At 39.7% G+C, this 17934-nt stretch overlaps 1 protein-coding gene across 3 annotated transcripts; it reads right to left on the bottom strand.

Annotated features, from left to right (window-relative positions):
- Positions 1–1243: 1243 nt before the first annotated feature.
- bub1 (BUB1 mitotic checkpoint serine/threonine kinase) lies at positions 1244–17288 on the bottom strand. Of its 3 annotated transcripts, XM_044329733.1 has the most exons (25): positions 16914–17288; positions 16752–16797; positions 16532–16591; positions 15849–15990; positions 15316–15512; positions 14782–14822; positions 14422–14501; positions 14285–14328; positions 12961–13145; positions 12723–12841; positions 11358–11827; positions 11232–11272; positions 11030–11149; positions 10129–10236; positions 9796–9877; positions 9450–9534; positions 8253–8430; positions 8078–8144; positions 6693–7552; positions 5181–5281; positions 4415–4576; positions 4118–4275; positions 3068–3245; positions 2837–2943; positions 1244–1778 (listed from the first exon to the last, which is right to left on the bottom strand). In XM_044329733.1, exons 2-25 carry the CDS (start codon positions 16772–16774, stop codon positions 1580–1582), a joined length of 3807 nt encoding a protein of 1268 aa, XP_044185668.1. In that variant the 5' UTR covers positions 16775–16797; positions 16914–17288; the 3' UTR covers positions 1244–1579. The 3 variants fall into 3 exon arrangements, with proteins under 3 accessions (XP_044185668.1, XP_044185669.1, XP_044185670.1); XM_044329734.1 differs by lacking the exon at positions 16914–17288 and having other exon boundaries at positions 14422–14498; positions 16752–16907; XM_044329735.1 differs by lacking the exons at positions 11030–11149; positions 16914–17288 and having other exon boundaries at positions 16752–16907.
- Between the last annotated feature and the right edge of the window lie 646 nt (positions 17289–17934).

The raw sequence follows: 17934 nt of genomic DNA, 5'->3' as shown, positions 1-17934 counted from the left end.
GCAGAGGACGAGTGTATGGACTGAACAACACCACACAAACAACACACCCTGGATCTAGTTCAACTAAAGAAACATGTAATTATCCTCACACAGTAAATACACAGATATTACACACACAGCAGGTGTGTGCTGATGACTAACACATTATATTTGCATCAAGAATTAATACATGTACAGATTTTTTTTAGCTACTGTCTTTGGATTTTTCTGTAATTACAGCTTCTTTTAAATTATCATGAAGGCTTTATGTTTCGTTAAATCCCCATATCATAGCATTTATAAGCATGCATAAGCATACAATGTAGCTGTTAATGCATTTGTCAACAACTAAACCAACTCCTCTTGGTGCATAAACAGATAATGAATTACAATATGGAGTAAGTATGTGACTAAGTATGTGTCTTAGAAAGATGGATGCATTTACACCTGCTGGCCTCTAATGCTTCTTAGATGGATTTATATAAACCGATTTATATAAATTGGTTGTCCTTTAATGCTTTATAGTGTTGCCACAAAAAAAACCAAATAATACAAGTTCTGTTTTGGGAAAGTTATATAGGCAAATACATGACATTTCCTCTAGCACCACCAGCAGTTTGATATTTTCTGCTTTTAGCAACTATTGGGTGGATTGTGACGAAATTTTGTGCAGACATTGAAGGTCCACAGAGGATGAATCCTAATGAAGTTTCTTCTGGCACCAGCAGCAGGTCAAAGTTTTTAATTCTCCATTGTGAATATGTTAGCATGCTGATGTTAGCATTTAGCTCCAACCCACCCAAGATGCATTAAAACTTGCGATGTGGTAAAATGTAAATGAGGAATCAGTGTCAGATATATTCTGATACAACTGTCTGTCACTGTATCATTTGTGATAACCCACCAGATGGCACCAAAGTCAGAAAATTTCAAATCCTACACATTATTGCTTTGTTTTTGCACTGTACATGTGGTTATTAAATAATTGTGATGAACATATACACTGAATGGGACAAATGATGTAATGGAGACATATTTTTCTGAATTATTTCAAATTATCTGACATTTTTGTACTACCATTTCATGTTACTTATTGGTTGAGAATACATATTTAATACTATGCAGCACCAGTCAAAAGTTTGGTTCCCAGTGCCTTGAATGATAAAGTGTGTCCAAACTTTTGACTGGTACTGTATATGTGTATGTGTATGTGTATGTGTATGTGTATGTGTGTGATAATAAAACAAAGAAAATGGCAAAATAATCTGTTCAGTTTCCTTTTTATGGAAAGCACAAATATAAAACTCAATTAAAAACATGCAAACATGAGCTCTTTTTGTACAGAAAACATGCTTACGAAAAATTTCTGAATACATCAAATCACAACTAAACAAATTCAGAAGAAATGGAAACTGCTGAATCAAATAATAATAACTAATATCTGTGCGGACTAGATTCAATAAATCTAACCGCACTGAACAAATAATCTACAAAGCAACACACATTTTATTCTCTGTTTGAATAAGATTAAAAGAAGGATAAGAGAATGAGGAGGAGAGGAGAAAGATAAGAAAAGTGAGATCTGTCAGTGTTGGTGTCGTCATCTGCGAGATGCCTTGCGGCTCTCCAGCAGCAGCACCACCAGGCGCCTCTTCAGCGTCGGCAGCTTGCTGCTGTAGTTCTGCTGCAGGACGGACGTCAGTTTGCAGCGGAGGCTCTGCAGGCTCGGCAGAGAACCGCAGTCCTGTACGTTCAGCAGCGTGTGGAAGAACTCCAGCCACAAGTCGCTGTGGGGGTTTCTGTGCAACAGAGACGGAAAAAGAGAGACACGAGATCCTGGCTGTTAGAGGTTGTTCACACATCTGGCTGAAGAGAGCACAGTTGCATCATTTGAAAGTCTAATCTTCTGTTCCTGATCTCATTTTGCTCCTTTGTGCTCCAGCCTCAAGATTCATGTGGTTTGAAAAAGTGACAGTGAGTCTAATACAACAGTCCTGCAATAAATCTTCATGAAGGTTATAAAGTTCAGTTTTTGTTGAACCTGTTTTGCAGACATGTTGATTCAGATTAAAGGGTAAGGCTAGGGGTGAGCCAAACCAACAATGGACTGATCTAACAAGTATTATGTGTGTATCCAAAGCCTGATATATTGTTGTCCAAAAACTATGCAAACCTCTTGACTTTGTACTACATTGTACACTATTGTGCAAAAGGCTTGGCCACTTTAGATGTTTAGATTCTTATCCATTATGCAACACCATCAGGGAGGCTTCTGATTGGTCCCAAATGTATTCTGCAGCATGACAATGACCCCAAACAGCAAGAAGAACAAGGAGTCTTGCACAGTTTTTCAGGTACTTGGCAGGTCGGTTGTTCCTGCATCTTTGAGAAGTTGCCACAGTTCTTATGTGGATTTAAGCGTCATTGTCATGCTGCATCATTGTCATGCTGCAGAATACATTTGGGACCAATCAGACGCCTCTCTGATGGTGTTGCATTACGGATAAGAATCTAAACATCTAAAGTGGTTTAGCCTTTTGCACAATAGTGTACAATGTAGTTCATAGTCAAGAGGTTTTAATAGTTTTTGGACAACAACGGAGGTCTACAGCATAGAGGAATAACATATCAGGCGTTGAATGATGATTTTGCAAAAAAAGCTGAATAACTGCTATATATAAATCATAGGCTATTTTGGTGGTAAATACTTTGAACTTGGAGCAGAAGTCTGCTGCATTTTTCCACATCACTCTCTATCATGTCATACCAACCCCCCTCACTCTGTCTCTCTCTTTCTGTATATAAAAATAAATTACATTACATGACACTTTAAGCTTGAGAAAGTCTTTGGGATTACCTTCTAAATACACCGTTTGTCTTCCACACGCCGTCTTCGTTAACGACCTCCATGTACGTCCCAAACAGCATGCAGTAGACCGTCCCTGCGATTCCAAAGAAGTCCGTCTACGCCGCACAAGACACAGGACACGTGATGATACATACAATTACATGGAAGTGTCAAATACATAAGATTATATTACTGTATTATATAATTACAGGATTTTCCATTCATGCTGTGTGTCCTCACCTGATAGTTCCACGGTTTCCCGCTGAGCATCTCGGTGCACTGGAAGCCTGACGTCAAACACTTGGCGGTGAAAGCGGTGCCTTCTGGGAAGAGCTCCATGTCGATGCTCTGTCCGAGGTCGATCAGAACGAGGCCGTGGTCAACGCTCTCCGAATCGAAGCAATTGTTCTCCAAGAACCTGAAACACACAACAACAGTGAAGATGATGATTTGTTTCAGCAGATCGTTTCTGTCGTCATGTCCAGCCGACTGTTTTTATCTTTTAGACTGAAGGCAGAGAGCGTGGAAAACATTCAAAAGACTTCTGATTTTAACCACCTCTGCTTAGTGATTTTAAAAGGGAAAACCGGTTATTACTCTGTAGAGATTACACTCTGTGGTAACAATTAAACAGCAGCGAAAACTTCTATACTTAATGACTGTTGTTTCGTATTTTCAAGGAGTTACAAGGACATTTTAAGACATGGAGGACGTCCATAGTTGGATAAAATGTTGCTGCTTGGACAGTAAGGCTGCAACTATCTTTTTCATTATCATGGAATATGTCAATTACATTAGTCTATTAAATGTAAGAAAACCATTAAATGCCTGTCACAACTTCCTAGAGCCTAATGTGACATCTTTAAATTGCTTGTTTTGTCAAACCAACAGTTCAAAACCCAAAGACATTAAGTTTTTAATGTAATTTACAGTGATAATGAAAAACACAGAAAAGCAGCAAATCCTCACTTGGAGAAGCTGAAACCAGCAAATCTTTGACTTTTTTTGTTGACTTACAATTATCAAAATAGTCAGTGACTAATTTGTTTCATTAGTCATAGGGGTGGGTAAAGAAATAGAATCATTTTTGTTATAATGGTTGTTAAAAACCTTGTGTTGATGGAACAAAAAACACTCCACTGTGAAGAAAGTGTAGCGGCTGGACCCGGTTATCAAAAAAGGCAAGTGTGTGTTTGGGTGTATTTTGGATTTAATAGTTTAAAGTTTCAACAATCTATGTGTTTTAAAATGTGGAATTTTACTGTAATATGTTGTTTGTTGAAACGTTACCTCTCTCCCAGCATAAAGTTGTCAGGTTTGACGTCAGCGTGGATGATGCGGATGCTGTGCAGCTGCTCCACCATGTGTAGAATACAGATGGTGAAGTACATGACCAGAGGCTGAGGCATCACCTTATCGCTCAGGGTTTTATAGATGTTCACTGCGTTCTGAAAGAGGAGCCACAGAAACGTTTTTTTTAGTCAAAAGCTATAGACAACCCTCTATATTTGTTTCATGTTATTGCAACACATGCAGGAACACATCAGAGAGTCTCTGAGGTGATAAATTATCGCTGTGAACCCGCACCAGCAGAGTGCCGTAGTTGTGCAGCTTGCCGAGCAGCACGCTGCCGTTGTTGAAGAAGTGAGCGGAGTGGGTGCTGCTGTAAAGGTGACGGATGCCGGGCTGCAGCCGGGCGTCCAGCTGAGTGTTGATGTAGAACTCCCAGGGATTGGCTGGTTTCTGAACCTGCGTTTGATACGAGAGAAACAGCAAAAAGCTCACTGAACATGTTAACTTCTCTTAACACCTGTCTGCTTTTAAAACTTTAAAATTTACACTTACAGCACTTGAGAAAATAATATCTATGAAGCATTTTATGTTACAGAGAATAATATTTAATACAAAAAGAAATACAGTTCTGTTTTTATTTAAATTCAACAAGAATCATAAATCTTTCCAACTTCGCTGCAGATGCATTTTAACACAGATCCTCCAGACTTCTGAGACTTTTCATCTTTAAGATCTGGGTTTCTTAGCCCTTCTAAAAGGACAGTAAGGTCTTTTTTATACCCGTCTTTGGACATAGGACACTGTATGTTACAAACCTGTTATTTCAGCTGTTATCTAGCAGTGGGCCATACTGTACCTTCAAAGTTATTTTTATGATCTCACAGATGTTTACTGTCTGCCAGATCATGAATAAACCTTTAGAGATACAATCTGCTGCTTGATTACATTTTGTCTATGGTTTATGAAGGGGAACGCTGTGTGACTGACTAATGGAGATACTGTATTCACGTACAGAGAGCTGATGTCACAGAGTCTTTATCTACAGTCGCCGCTGTCTTACCTTCAAAACCATCTTCTCTGATGTCATGGGGTCAGTCGCCTGGTAAACGGTCGCGAAAGCACCTTCTCCGAGAACGCAGTCAACTCGCAGGGATGCCTTTCCTGTAAGAAGCCGAACGTCTTCAAATCAACACACCCAAGGAACTGATATTTACTGTGTGAACACGACATCCGACACAAAACATGAGCGGTATCGATCTCATCTAAGAAGGCAAATAAGCACATTTCCCAAACTGCTGAACTATAGCGTTGGTCGGGACCTTGCACTCTGGCCTGTCAGGATCAGATCATTTTGCTTTTTAAAAATGAGGGATATTTCTTACAAGTGTAGTGTGCTTTTATTTTGAAAGTTTGATTGACATGTGTACTGTCAGGTGTGTAGAGACAATAAGTAACTGCAGCTGGACACGGAAAAATACTCATATATTTGAATGGAGAGTGTGAGCGAACCCACACCTTTCTGAACATTTACTGTTTCCACATAGTTTTAGATACAAACATCATTTGAACTTTAAATGAGCCACGAGACTTTGACCTACAAATCTTGAATTTACATGTGTTTTCTATCTTTTATTGTTTTTGAGATATTAGAGTGTGAGTTTTAAAGTCTTTTCTTGCTCCTCCTGTGATTTTATAATGAGTGTGTATTGCGGAATGTTTCACAGCACTGAGGGAGTGACATCACCAGGAGCAGTTGGAGAGGAGGATTTTAGAGTACGCTTTTTGTGAAATATCTTCATAAATCCCATGACTTTGGCGAAATCTTACATTAAAAATCAAAATTTTGTAGGAAATTTTGTTGCGAATCCATTGATACAGGTTTGAAAGTGGTCAGACTTACAGTTTAGACATCAGAAGCCTCTGTTTGACACAAAGTTCATGCCCATAGATTGCCTCCCCATTGGTTTACATTGTAAGGTGTGATGTGGCACTGCAACTTTCAAGGCTTATAAAATCCAAATCATTCGAGTTATTACAAAGTTTTACAACTTTTTTTCAGCACAGTGTCATAAGTCATGTATTAAAGTTTGAAGCAGATACCATTAACGCCCTCGGAGGAGATAGCGTTTGTTCGGCGTCCAAAATTGGGGCAAAGTCTTATTTTGAAAGTGAGATTGCGGACTTCCTGTTGGATTTAGGTCAGGGGTGTCAACATATGATTCGTAGGTCCTGATGAGACAAATAATTGAGTTTTGGTTTGATCTCTCTACGACATTCCTACGGACCATGGCTGCCATTTTAGTCGCATAGGTGGTGCTAGTGAGCACATTTTGGCACTTTAGGGGTATATTTTTACATTTTATCAATTTTTTTTTTTTTTTTTTTTTTTACCAGACCTGATGTGCGTGCCAAATTTGGTGAGTTTTTGAGCATGTTTAAGGGGTCAAATTTAGGGTTTAAGTGGCGTAATAATAAAGAAAGAAAGAAACACACAAAAAACAATAGGGTTACTGTTTTACAGTAGGCCTCTGCCTTTTGGGCTCGGCCCCTAACTAACAGCTCTCCTCCTTACCCATGCTGATGGTCATCTTGGGGGTGATGTTGGGTATGCTGCACTGCCAGGTGATGCAGTGAGGGTGAGAGGTGAGAGGCGGGGTCAGTGTTGACAGCAGATCAGAGATCAGTGCATTGTCCCAGGGGTCGGACACCTGCTGGGCGCTTCCCAACCTGACTGCCCTGGGTGTTGTTGGGTTCATGGACACGTCAGCGCGGAGACTCAGGCCTCTGTCTGGACTCATCATGGGTTCGTCCACAGTGTTGAACTGTGGCTGTGGCTGCACCGGGCTCATGGGCACGTCGGCACAGAGCTGCGGCTGCTGCTGCTGCTGCGGACTCATGGGGATGTCCAGGCTCTCGGTGGGGACGGTGTCTGCTTTCTTGAGCCTGCATGGACTCAGGAAGGCGTCCAAGTCCAGCTCGCCTCTGACCTCAGGGCTTCTGACAATCAGCCAGTCCGGTTTGGGAGCGCACTCTGGGCTCATGGGAACATCATAGGCTGGTTTGTGGGCACGTTCTGGGCTGGTGGGTTTATCTAAATCTTCCATGATTGTAAAAGGTTCACTTCTGGGTCCGACTGAACTCTCAGGATTATGTGAGCTCAGAGAGGCCTGTTTAGGAGGCTGCTCAGGGCTCGTGTACACCTCCCAGCCGGGTCCTGTTGTCCTGGCGATGGAGGAGTTGGTGGGACAGAGTGTCTGGTCTCTGAAGGACAGAACAGCTGGAGGAGGAGGCTGCGCCATGGTGATGGAGGAGGTGGTCAAGCAGTGTTGAGCTGCGGCGAGCCCTTCACCCACGATGGTGCCTTGTGTCGCTGTTGAGGGGACGAGCTGACTGACGCCTGTCTCATCAGGAGGACTGTACTCCATGATGGGGCTGAGGGAGGCGATGGAGACATATGAGAATCAAACAAACAGAGCTGCAATGATTGTTTTGAGTATTTTTTTTTTTAATGAAAACACGTCCAAATGCTCTGATTCCAGCTTGTCCTCTGACAGTAAACTGAATATCTTTGGGTTGTGGTCTGTTGGTTGAGACAGAACAAGACATTTGAGGGTATCTATACTTTGCATGGCCTTTATATTGAGTAGGAGACCTACAAATATATTAAATTTAGTGAAAAATGCACATCACAATTCCTTAGAAACTGTCCAAAACCCAAAGATGTTCAATTTACAACAATATAAAACAGAGAAAAAGGGGCAAATCCACACATTTAAGACTCTAAACATACAGGAACTTGGACCCAAGATGTTCCCCGGCAATATAATTTAACTTTTCCAAACAACATTACAAAGTGCTTCACTCACAACAGCATATTGAAAACACAATAATAAATAAACTAAAACAAGCCAAGCTGGAGTAAAGAGGCTGAGAAGTGAGTAAAGACAGATTGGTTACCTGAGTTTTTTGGTTTGACGTCTGATAAAGGCGTCGTCATCAGCGTCTCCGCTATCGCAGTTGTTCTCTGGAGAGAAAAAAAGAAATCATTCTTGAATTAATGACTTTCCAGACACAGAAAAAAAAAAAAACATGTTGAAAATAGTTTTAGAGTGTGTGAGTCAAAGTTCTGTACCTTGATCCTGGTAAAAGTTGCTGCTGGAAGGAGTTTTGTGTGTGAACGGAGTGGAAACAAACTGGGCCAACATGGCGAAGTCTGTGGTGCTGTTGGGACAAGCAGCCAGCGAGTTGAGGGAGTTGTAGCGAGCTCCCCACATGGTGCTCTCGTCCGGCATCAGATATGAAGGAGTCTCCTGTAGGCACGGGGGTTCGAACGCATTTTGTCAAACTCAAATCCGATCTCATCAGGTTTACCTTTCAACATCTGCAGTAACTAAAAGGCTAAAAACAACAACAACAACTCGACAACTAGATTTCTAATCAGATTTTGTTGCCTGAGAAGCAGAAACTCAACAGTTTTTAAATGTTCACAACCTGAAAATGAGCCAAGCAGCATCATACATGAACATGGAGCTGCAACGATTAGTCAATCAGCAGAAAATTAAATGGCAACTGTTTTTGATAGTTTTCAATTCCGTCATACATGACGGTAAACTGAATATCTTTGGGTTTTGACCTTTGGGGCAGACAAAATTAGACATTTGAAGATGTCACCTTTGACTTGTAACAGTAATTTTTCAATATTTTCTGACATTTTATAGATGATTAATAAAGAAAATAATCAGCACCGAGTTGCACCAGCTATGTGTAAGTTGGCATCGTAGCACATTGTTAGTAAGCTAGATTGACATTTAAATATCATATCAATAAATTAGGTCTCTACTGGATTACTGTGTTGTGAAATGGGATCAATTAGTGAGAAAATGATGATGTGTGGCAGAAAAACTGCAGTTTTACCATCAGTGAGTTATGTGACATGTTATGATTTACATTTATTAATACATAAATCACAACAAGTTTGAATTTACACACAGTTGGTGCAACAGGCTGCAGCAGATTAATTGATAGTGAAAATAAATCAGTAGTTGCGGCCCTGATGTAGATGAAATGTATCTGACACATTCAGTTGTATTTCACCAGCTACTGAAGCACCTGATTCACAACTATGAAGCTGATCAGATTCAAATATTGATCTGAATCAAAGTTTAACTGGAAGATTCTTAAAGTGAGGAGAGGAGAGAAGTTTCTTCTTCTGTTTTAATATAAAGTTCTTCTATCTATCGCCCAGTAGGACAAATGATGTTCTTCATAAGGCTGCTTTTCAAATCAAAGCATCATCCATGAAGTGATGTCGGGTTTTGTTCGTACTCACGTTAGGTTTGTCTGGTTTAGACAGCGGGATTTCAGCCAGAGCTCTGATTGGTTTACGCTTCTCCGCCGCAGCAGGAGCAGCAGCACTGAACAGGATAAGACAGACAAAATAAATAGAACATATCTGATGTTTTTGTTTCATTAAGCGTTTAAGTCACATGCTTCATGTACGTCATCATTTAATCACAAAGTCTATTTGAAGTTTCTTTTCATCCAGACACTTTTTGTGATATTTTGACCCCCCCCCCTCCTCGAGGTTTCGACTCAGGTTTTTTTAATGCACAAGTTGAAAACGTGGATGGAAATGTGTGTTTCTAGCTGTCTGATGGTCTGGAATCCATATTTACCTGCAGTTTTCTTTGTCACTGTTGTCCTGGAAGATAGTGAACGGGGTTGTGGTGGGAGGTTTGGTGAACGAGGAGGCGCCTCCTTCACATCATTAAAAAAAAAAAAAACCCAGAAGAATTTGGTTAACTGGCAGAAAACAGCAGCAAAACATTTTAGTAAACAAACTATAAATTTCATCTACAGAAATAAACTTTTTTTTCCTTTGGTGGAGAAACAAATTCATCTTTTTGGCGGGAAAACATTCTTGACTTCTTATCGTGGTCTGAAGCCACTGAGTCTCCACATACCAATTAGATTTAATAAATATCCACCCCTGTTTACAGCTTATTTACCGTTTCTTGGGGATCCAGCATCAAACTCCTCAGCGGTGTGGAGGACTGACGTGTTGTTGAACAGGTCTTCTGTAAGAGTCGGGGCCTGGAACATGTCCATGATCACACCTGGGTGATACGAGACTCAATGTTATTCACTGTGTAGGAACATGATTTGGTGAATCACCACCAGAAACTGGACTAGTGAGGCATAGTAGGACAAACTGAAGCCGTATCAAGGTACATGTGTATCAAGTGTGCTTTTGTGCATATTTCTGTCAATATCTTTTTTTTACAAATTTCATATATTATCATATTACTTGTCCATTCCATTGTTTTCCAGTTTTCTTGTTGCAGTCTTTTCCTTTTAGATAAAAATGAATAAAACTTTTATCCATAAATGTGTCAGCTTGGGAGACAAACCAAAAGATATGTAGGTATTTTTTATTGAAGTGTTCAAATCCTCAAGAACACAAATCCTCTGAAAAGTAGCTTGTAACTATAGCCATCATAAATATAGTGCAATAAAAAGTACAATATTTCCCTCTGAAATGTAGTGGAGTGGAAGTATAAAGTAGAATAGAATAGAAATACCTCAAAATGTCTTGAGTAAATGCATTATATCACTAGTATTAGACAGACCCAGAGACTGTCTATACCTTGATCGTCAATATCAAATTTTTGGAGAGGTTTGATATATTTAAATCTACTGAATTATAAAGTGAATACAGGTCAAGATATCAACAATAATCTGAAGGATATAGTGGAGCTACAAGGTGCCATAAACAGTCTGCAGGTGAACTTTTAACTACTGTAAGTGAGAAAAAAAAGCAATGTTGTGGAGAATAAACAGGGACTGTAAATCCTCATCCCTACAGTGTAAAAAAGATCCTTCACCGCTATTTCTTCACTTTGTGCTCACCCAGTGCTTCCCGTGTGTTGACAGTGGGTGACGGTAGCACCCTTGACGGTGTGGCCTGAACAAACCCCAGTGAATTGTTAGGAGTGATGTGAGACACGTTGGCCGTACCTCCGTGTGACACTGAGAGAGAGACACAAAGACGAGGTTTGAAAACAAGAAGTTACAATCAGAGAGTTCACAGGTGAACGACAGGTTTACTTACCGTCAAGTTTCTCCTCAGGCTCTGCTGGAAGACTCACATCCCTGGAGGAGGAAATAAAATGGATGAGTAAGGGATTTAAAATTTCCTGTATTGTCTTTTTCTGCTTCTTCAGATGTAGTGACTCACTGATGCGGGGTGATGTGCTCCCGGGGTTGACGGTTCTCCAAGCTGCTGCGCTGAAGTCGATCGTCCTGGAAGGGAACGTCGGCGTTCGCGGCGGAGATACCGGCCGGTCTGTGGAGCGACAGGTTCATCTGCTCGAAGCTCACAGGCAGCTGAGCTGACGAGGCCTGGATGACGGACGCTTGATCTGTGGACGCTGAGGTTGTTCTGGGCGAATGAAGGCTCCTGTCAGACAGCGCCGAGGGATGATAAGATACCTCTGAGCTCAGAGTGTTTATGTCCGGTGTCCTGGTGTGGCTGTGCTGTTGAACAAGTTCGGGGACGGCGCTGGCCCTCTGAATGAAGGTCGGCTCCGTGTGTAACGTCAAGCCGAGAGAGTGCCTGCTGCTCAGATGGTTTGAGGGTCCAGGACGCCCGAAGGGTTGCTGGGAAGGATGAGGGTTCAGACCAGCAGCTGTTTCTACGACAGAGAGCTGTGGAAAACAATGAGGTGGTTTCATGCAAGTTCTGCTGTTTCCATATGGTTCAACAACTGAAAGTGACCCACTTAAGTACTTTACGTCCCTTTTTTCAATGTTATATTTCAATTAAAGCTGCAATCCTTTGTCAGTTAATCAGGTTCTCAATTCATCTTCATGTCTATGAAATGTCTTAAAATGACTAATTTCTTAGAGCTCATGGTGACATCATCTAATGTCTAAAGATCATCAGTTTATGATCATGTAGGACATAGAAAAGCTTGAAATACTCACATTTGAGAAGCTGCAAACAGTTATTTATTATTATTATTATTTTTTTTTTTTTTACAGATTTTGCTTAAAGAATTATTATTTAATTGGCAAACCAGTCGCCGATTTATTTTCTGTCGATCAACTAATCGATGAATCGTTGCAGCTCTAGATTTGTCCACTGATGGAAAAAGAACAGCAACTATTTTGATAAATTGTTTAAGTTGGTTTTTAAAGTAGAAAATCCCAAATGTTTCCCAGTTCCAGCTGCTATTCTTGGTCTTGTCTGACAATAAATTCAATGTTTGGATTTTGGACAGCTGGTTGAATAAAAAAAAAAAACAAAAAAAAAAAACAGGTATTTGATGACACTTAAAGAGATTAATCGATAATGAAAATGACAGTTAGTTGCAGCCCTATTTCATATGTATAAATAGACATGCATGCAGATATATCAGGGTCTACAAGCACCTGATGCAATTCAAACCAAATCGCTGCAGCCTCATTAACAAAATCCCCCTCCTAACTGTATGAAACACCCCACACATATGTTTACTCCCACATAGATGTTGTGTTTGGAGTGTAACTTGACAGTAATTGTAGTGTAACACAGGATTTAATTTGTAGTGGTTTATCTCACCCTCTGTGATGAAGGCTGGCTGCTTAAATCTCCACAGGCTGCGAGATTCTGATTAATTTCCTCCAACCTACATTTAATGCTCAGGATGCCCTCCTCCTGCTCCCTCAGTCTCTTCTCCGCTGTAAGCAAAACAAAAACCAGATGTTATGACATCATGTGAGTCTTCATTAACTTTTTTCCCCCCCTTAATTATCTTATTTTTCCCACTACGATTGAATTTATAAAACCATCGGCTTACTGATTTCTCTCTTCTCCTGTTCCTGCCTCTCGCGGAGCTTATAGAAGTACTTTTCTGCTCGGACCTCCTCGAAGCATAATTCGGATCCTTCGCACACGAGTTCTTCTGTCATGTACGCCGACACGGTCTGAACGCCAGAGCCTTGACTGGAGGAAGTTGCCCCTGAAGTCTCGGAGCGGGAGACTCTGTGGAGGAGAAAAATGGATTAAACGATATGATAGGTGGACACGTTTCATTCCAAAGCACTTTACAGTTCTCACAGTACCCAATACTAATACTAATACTAATACCTTTAAAAATACATTAGTTATGCAAGTTTAAATAGTGAGTAATTAAGTAATATCAAACATTTAATGGACACCTGACTATTGGCTTGAAAAAAAATGTGAAAATATACTTTAAAGCATCTTATCTTTGTTGGTAAGTGCGCCATCTACTGACGACTCACGAGCTTTAAAAACACTTATGGACGTTTATATCTACAGTGTTCATTCTTAATCGTGAGAAAAGAGCAAACGTGCGTCATTCTTTTGTGACACACTCAGGCCTTTGGCTACTAAGCATCTTACACATTCAAAAAAAAGATAATAATAAAGTTTTAATAGCTTTTAAAGTATACGAACCACTGTTACATACTGATGAAATAACATCCTGCGTTCATGTTCGCAAGGAAACCGTTGCTGTTGATGGTAAATATCAGCTTCTCATTTGTCATTACCAGTAATAGGCCTATATGTTATTAGAATCAATTAAGCAAATTAAAATAAGCCATAAAGCCTATAATTTTTTGTATATATATATATATGATTTAATTTTGGCATGAGCGCAGCATAAAGCTCGAGTACTGAACTGTCGACAGACGTGATGTCACCGGCACAATCAGCTGATCACAGGAGGATGCAACTCAATACTGTTATGAATGATGTAATAGCATGAGATCACAATACCAAGGCTCATATTTTATATGTACTTTAAATAAATGAATGTTTGTGGCTCATTTTTTAGAAATAGAGCTACACATAGTGCTTGCTGTCGTGTTGATGTGATCTTCTCATTTGCTAATTTTTTGGGAGGGAGTTGATTCATACTTCCCTGTCATCCCAATTTTAAACATTACAGTGCTATGAATTGTGCTTCAAACCCTCACAAAATACTAAATTTATCTGCTGTAACTGTAAGATCGAGCCTGTTTTGCTTCATACTGTCTGGACTATCAACAAAGCATTAGAAACTTGTAGGAGACCTCTGCGATCCCCCCTGACACCGGAGCATGAACCCTCCTCAAAGAAAACAAGTTAAAACGACAAAAAGTTGAAACACTTACATTATGGTGTATGTAGGTGGTTTGGACAGACAATCCACAGACGCCTGTAACAGAGGACAATGTGTATGTGTTGGTTTAGAAAGCAGGAATAGAGTTATTCAAATATTGTTACGGAAATATCTCTCACACACACACACCTTGCTCTGGGCAGCGGGCTCTCTATGGGATGACATCTGATTGGTTAACTGGGAGTCCTGCAAAGGGTTTCGACCTCCTGCTTCACAAATAAATAAGTGAAACAATTAGAATCTGACATGATATATCAGTGTTTTTCCAATCCTGGTCCTGGGGCGTCCCTGCCCTGCATGTTTTAGATGTTTCTCTCTTCCAACACACTGATTCAAATCAATCAAATCATTTCAAATCAAGCTCTGCAGAAGCCTGATAATGACCCGTTCACTTGAATCAGGAGTGTTGGAGCAGGGAAACATCTAAAAACATAGAGAGCAGGGATGAAACACTGCTTTAAATCAATTCAAAGTTGAATGAACTCTTACCTGTTGCTGCTGTCTGGCTTCTGGTTCTTGTTTGAAACTGCCTGCAGATCAGATTATCGTTTTTGTTTAAAATCATAGTGAGAGTAACTAATGATTGTTTTCATTATTGATTACTCTTGGTCTATAAAATGTCAGAATATAGTAAAAGCCAAAGATATTCAGTTCACTTATTGCATAAGACAAAAGACGAGCAGTATATCTGCACAATTTTGAAGCTGAATCAATAGAATATTTTGCACTTTCCTTGAAAATTTACAACAGTTAATCTGTTATCAAAGTAGTTGCCAATTGTTTTTCTGTCAATTAACTAATCGACTAACAGTTTCAGTTCTATTACAGTATATAGTACACACTCAAACAACTGTGTAACACCTAGTAAAGAGTAAGTGTACATAAGACAGTAACGTCTTCCATTTGTTTCTCGGACACTTGAAACAGTTTTTATATATAACTGGCAACTTTGTTTTAATAAAGAGTTTGCTTCTTGTTTAAAAGGTGTATCTAAAGTTCCTACATGTATGTCTATGTTGTTACCTGTATTCATGGAGCACGGTCTCGGCTGGCTGGGCTTGGTTTTCCAGTGCTTTCTGGTACACTACATCAGCCTGATCATTTAGTCCTTTCTGTTCAAACTGCTGCGCCCAGGCCACGTAGAGGGCTGCAGTCCTGGTGCCGACGCCTTTACTGAAGATGTAATTATACAGTGCGATGGGCTCGGAATAATAACTAGCCTGTAAAGCAGAGTTAAAACCCAGAAGTACTCATGTAAGGTATTTGCAGTGTAAAATCAATTCTGGTTGTGTGACCGAAAGCATGCTTAACAGTGTTTCTTCTGTATTCCTACAGCAGTGATGTAGCCACAGTGACAAAACTGCCACAGTTGCTATGTCTGAATGTATAGAATTCATTATTTATCTTTATTTACATCATAACATCATACAGATAATCCTTGAGCGCTACAGCCTGACACAGATCCACAGCCTGAACCACAATACGGACAGTTGAGAAGTAATATTACCGACAAGCGTGAATGCAGAGTAATAATGTGATGTTTTAGTCATACTTACACATTTGATGCAGTGGTTAACGTATCTGATGTCATTTGCGTATCGTTCAACATCCAAAAATTTCTCCACAAGACTGTCAAACACTTGCGACATGCCGCTGCCACCGTCTGCAGGTAATCTTTGCTCCATATACTCCACAAACCTAGGACAGTGAATAGTAAGGTGTGCTGTCAGATCTCTCAGCTGTTGATCGTGCATGTGTTATTCAAGTGCAATGACCTGCACAAAACAAGGACACGTAGAACTGTATACGGTACGGATTAACAAAGAAATAAAAAATAAGTGGAAACACAACACAGTGTGACGTAGGGCTGCGCAATGTACTGTCACGTGACACCAAAAATCAAAAGATTAGAGAAACAGTCCAAAAACTGAAAACATATTTTTATATCATAACTTTCACGACCCCTCAGATTTATCTGGTGACCATTTGGAGGGGCTCGACCCCTAGGTTGAGAACCACTGGACTAAACTAGCTAACTGTTTAGTCACTCATGCTTCGGTATTAATAATCTAATAATGTCATATAATAACAATACATCATTCAGAGGGAACCAATTATTTTACTGCAATACTTTAATTTACTTGTTGCTGCTGCTAATACTTATGTACTTTTATATAAGTAGGATTTTAAAATAAAAACAGGTAAGGCTACTTGAAGCAGTCAAAGTGACGTTACTCACTTGATCCATTGATCCAGAGGGTCGTCTCCTGTGTATGAGCTCAAACTGCTTTGAAAACACCTAAAAGGATAAATATACACACATTAAAGTAAGACAGCGTCATATTTAGCACGAATAGCTTTTATAAAAATACTTATAATTCAGATAAGTTATACATTCATGTTTGTACCGCTAAACTGAACCGCTAGAAGGAAGCTAACACCCATTAATATTGACTTACTGTAAATACGTTGCGACGTCCATTTCTCTTGAGATTGACAATAGTCCTTTGAAATCGCAAATAATGAGTTAACTTTTGTGTTGTTTTCTATCAGCTTATGTATCAAACTTTACAAAGCATTTCGCCGGATAACCAACCGGGATCGTCGGGTTTGTTTCTTACCTCCGAACTGCAGTTGTTCCTACATAATTTGAAATGTCGCGCTCAGCCAATAGCAACGCGAGCGTTTAATAGTGACGTTGGGCCCCGCCCCTTATTGTGACGACATTTCCGGGGTAAAAATCAAAACAAAAGCGAGAGGGAACCTGCAAACCAACTGCTGAAATATGTGCGATTTTACCAATGAACAGACCCTGAACGTACCAATATGTAATTTAAATTGTAATTTAAATCTAATCGCAAGGACTAATAACAACCAAGTAAAGTTTTATGAAGTTTCGTCTACTTTTCTGATGTATATAAAGGAAGGAACCTAACAGCAAGTAAACATTCCTACAATTTGTTCTTCTGTTGTTTTTGTCTAAGTCTCCCTTTACTCAAAAATATGTTTTGCTTCTTGTTCCTACAGTTGGATGTTTGAGCTTCACTGTGCAGAATGATGTATGTGCAGAGTTTCACACTAGAAGGCTGTTTTCAAGTTCTTCTGCTGAAAGTGGAAAGTTTCTCTGTGCTCATTGGAAATTTAATTTTAAGGGGTGGGCCTTCAAGCATGATTTGTGACATCATAAGTAGTTTAAAAGCCAATCCTGGTCCAATATTGAATTTACATTATTATTATTTAAGTGTGATGTGGAAACTTGAAGCCTCCAGTGCACATAATTGAATTCCCTGTTAAACCATACAAAGTATTTGCAGTGAGAGTATGAGATATGTCGAGCTTTAATGTGGTGAGAAAGTTGATGTTAAATGATAAAATTGATAAAAACTGTATAAAGTCAGTCAGTGGGTCAGTGTCAGTGTCAGTTAGCCCAGTGGTTCCCAATATTTGTGGCCTCTAACCTCTTAAATTAAGCCTAAAAGCCAACCTTGTCTTGATTCATAGGTTAATTGTTTTGTCCACAAAAAGTCAAAAATAGTTAAAAATAACTGTTAAAGTTCCCCATAGTCCAAAGTTACATCTTCAAATGTCTAGGCCTAATTTTGTCTTACTAGTAGTTCAAAACCCAAAGATATCCAGTTTATC

Source organism: Thunnus albacares, chromosome 16 (genome assembly GCF_914725855.1).
Source record: "Thunnus albacares chromosome 16, fThuAlb1.1, whole genome shotgun sequence".
NCBI lineage: Eukaryota > Metazoa > Chordata > Actinopteri > Scombriformes > Scombridae > Thunnus > Thunnus albacares.
Note: the sequence above shows the minus strand (reverse complement) of the source record. Positions and strands in the feature narration are given on the sequence as shown.

Coding starts and splice junctions, on each gene's coding strand:
- bub1 (XM_044329733.1), bottom strand. CDS start 16,774: ATGGACGTCGCAACGTATTTACA. Junction 8,431..9,449: donor CTAAACCAGACAAACCTAAC/GTGAGTACGAAC, acceptor CCGTGCCTACAG/GAGACTCCTTCATATCTGAT. Junction 5,282..6,692: donor CAAGATGACCATCAGCATGG/GTAAGGAGGAGA, acceptor GGCTTCTTACAG/GAAAGGCATCCCTGCGAGTT.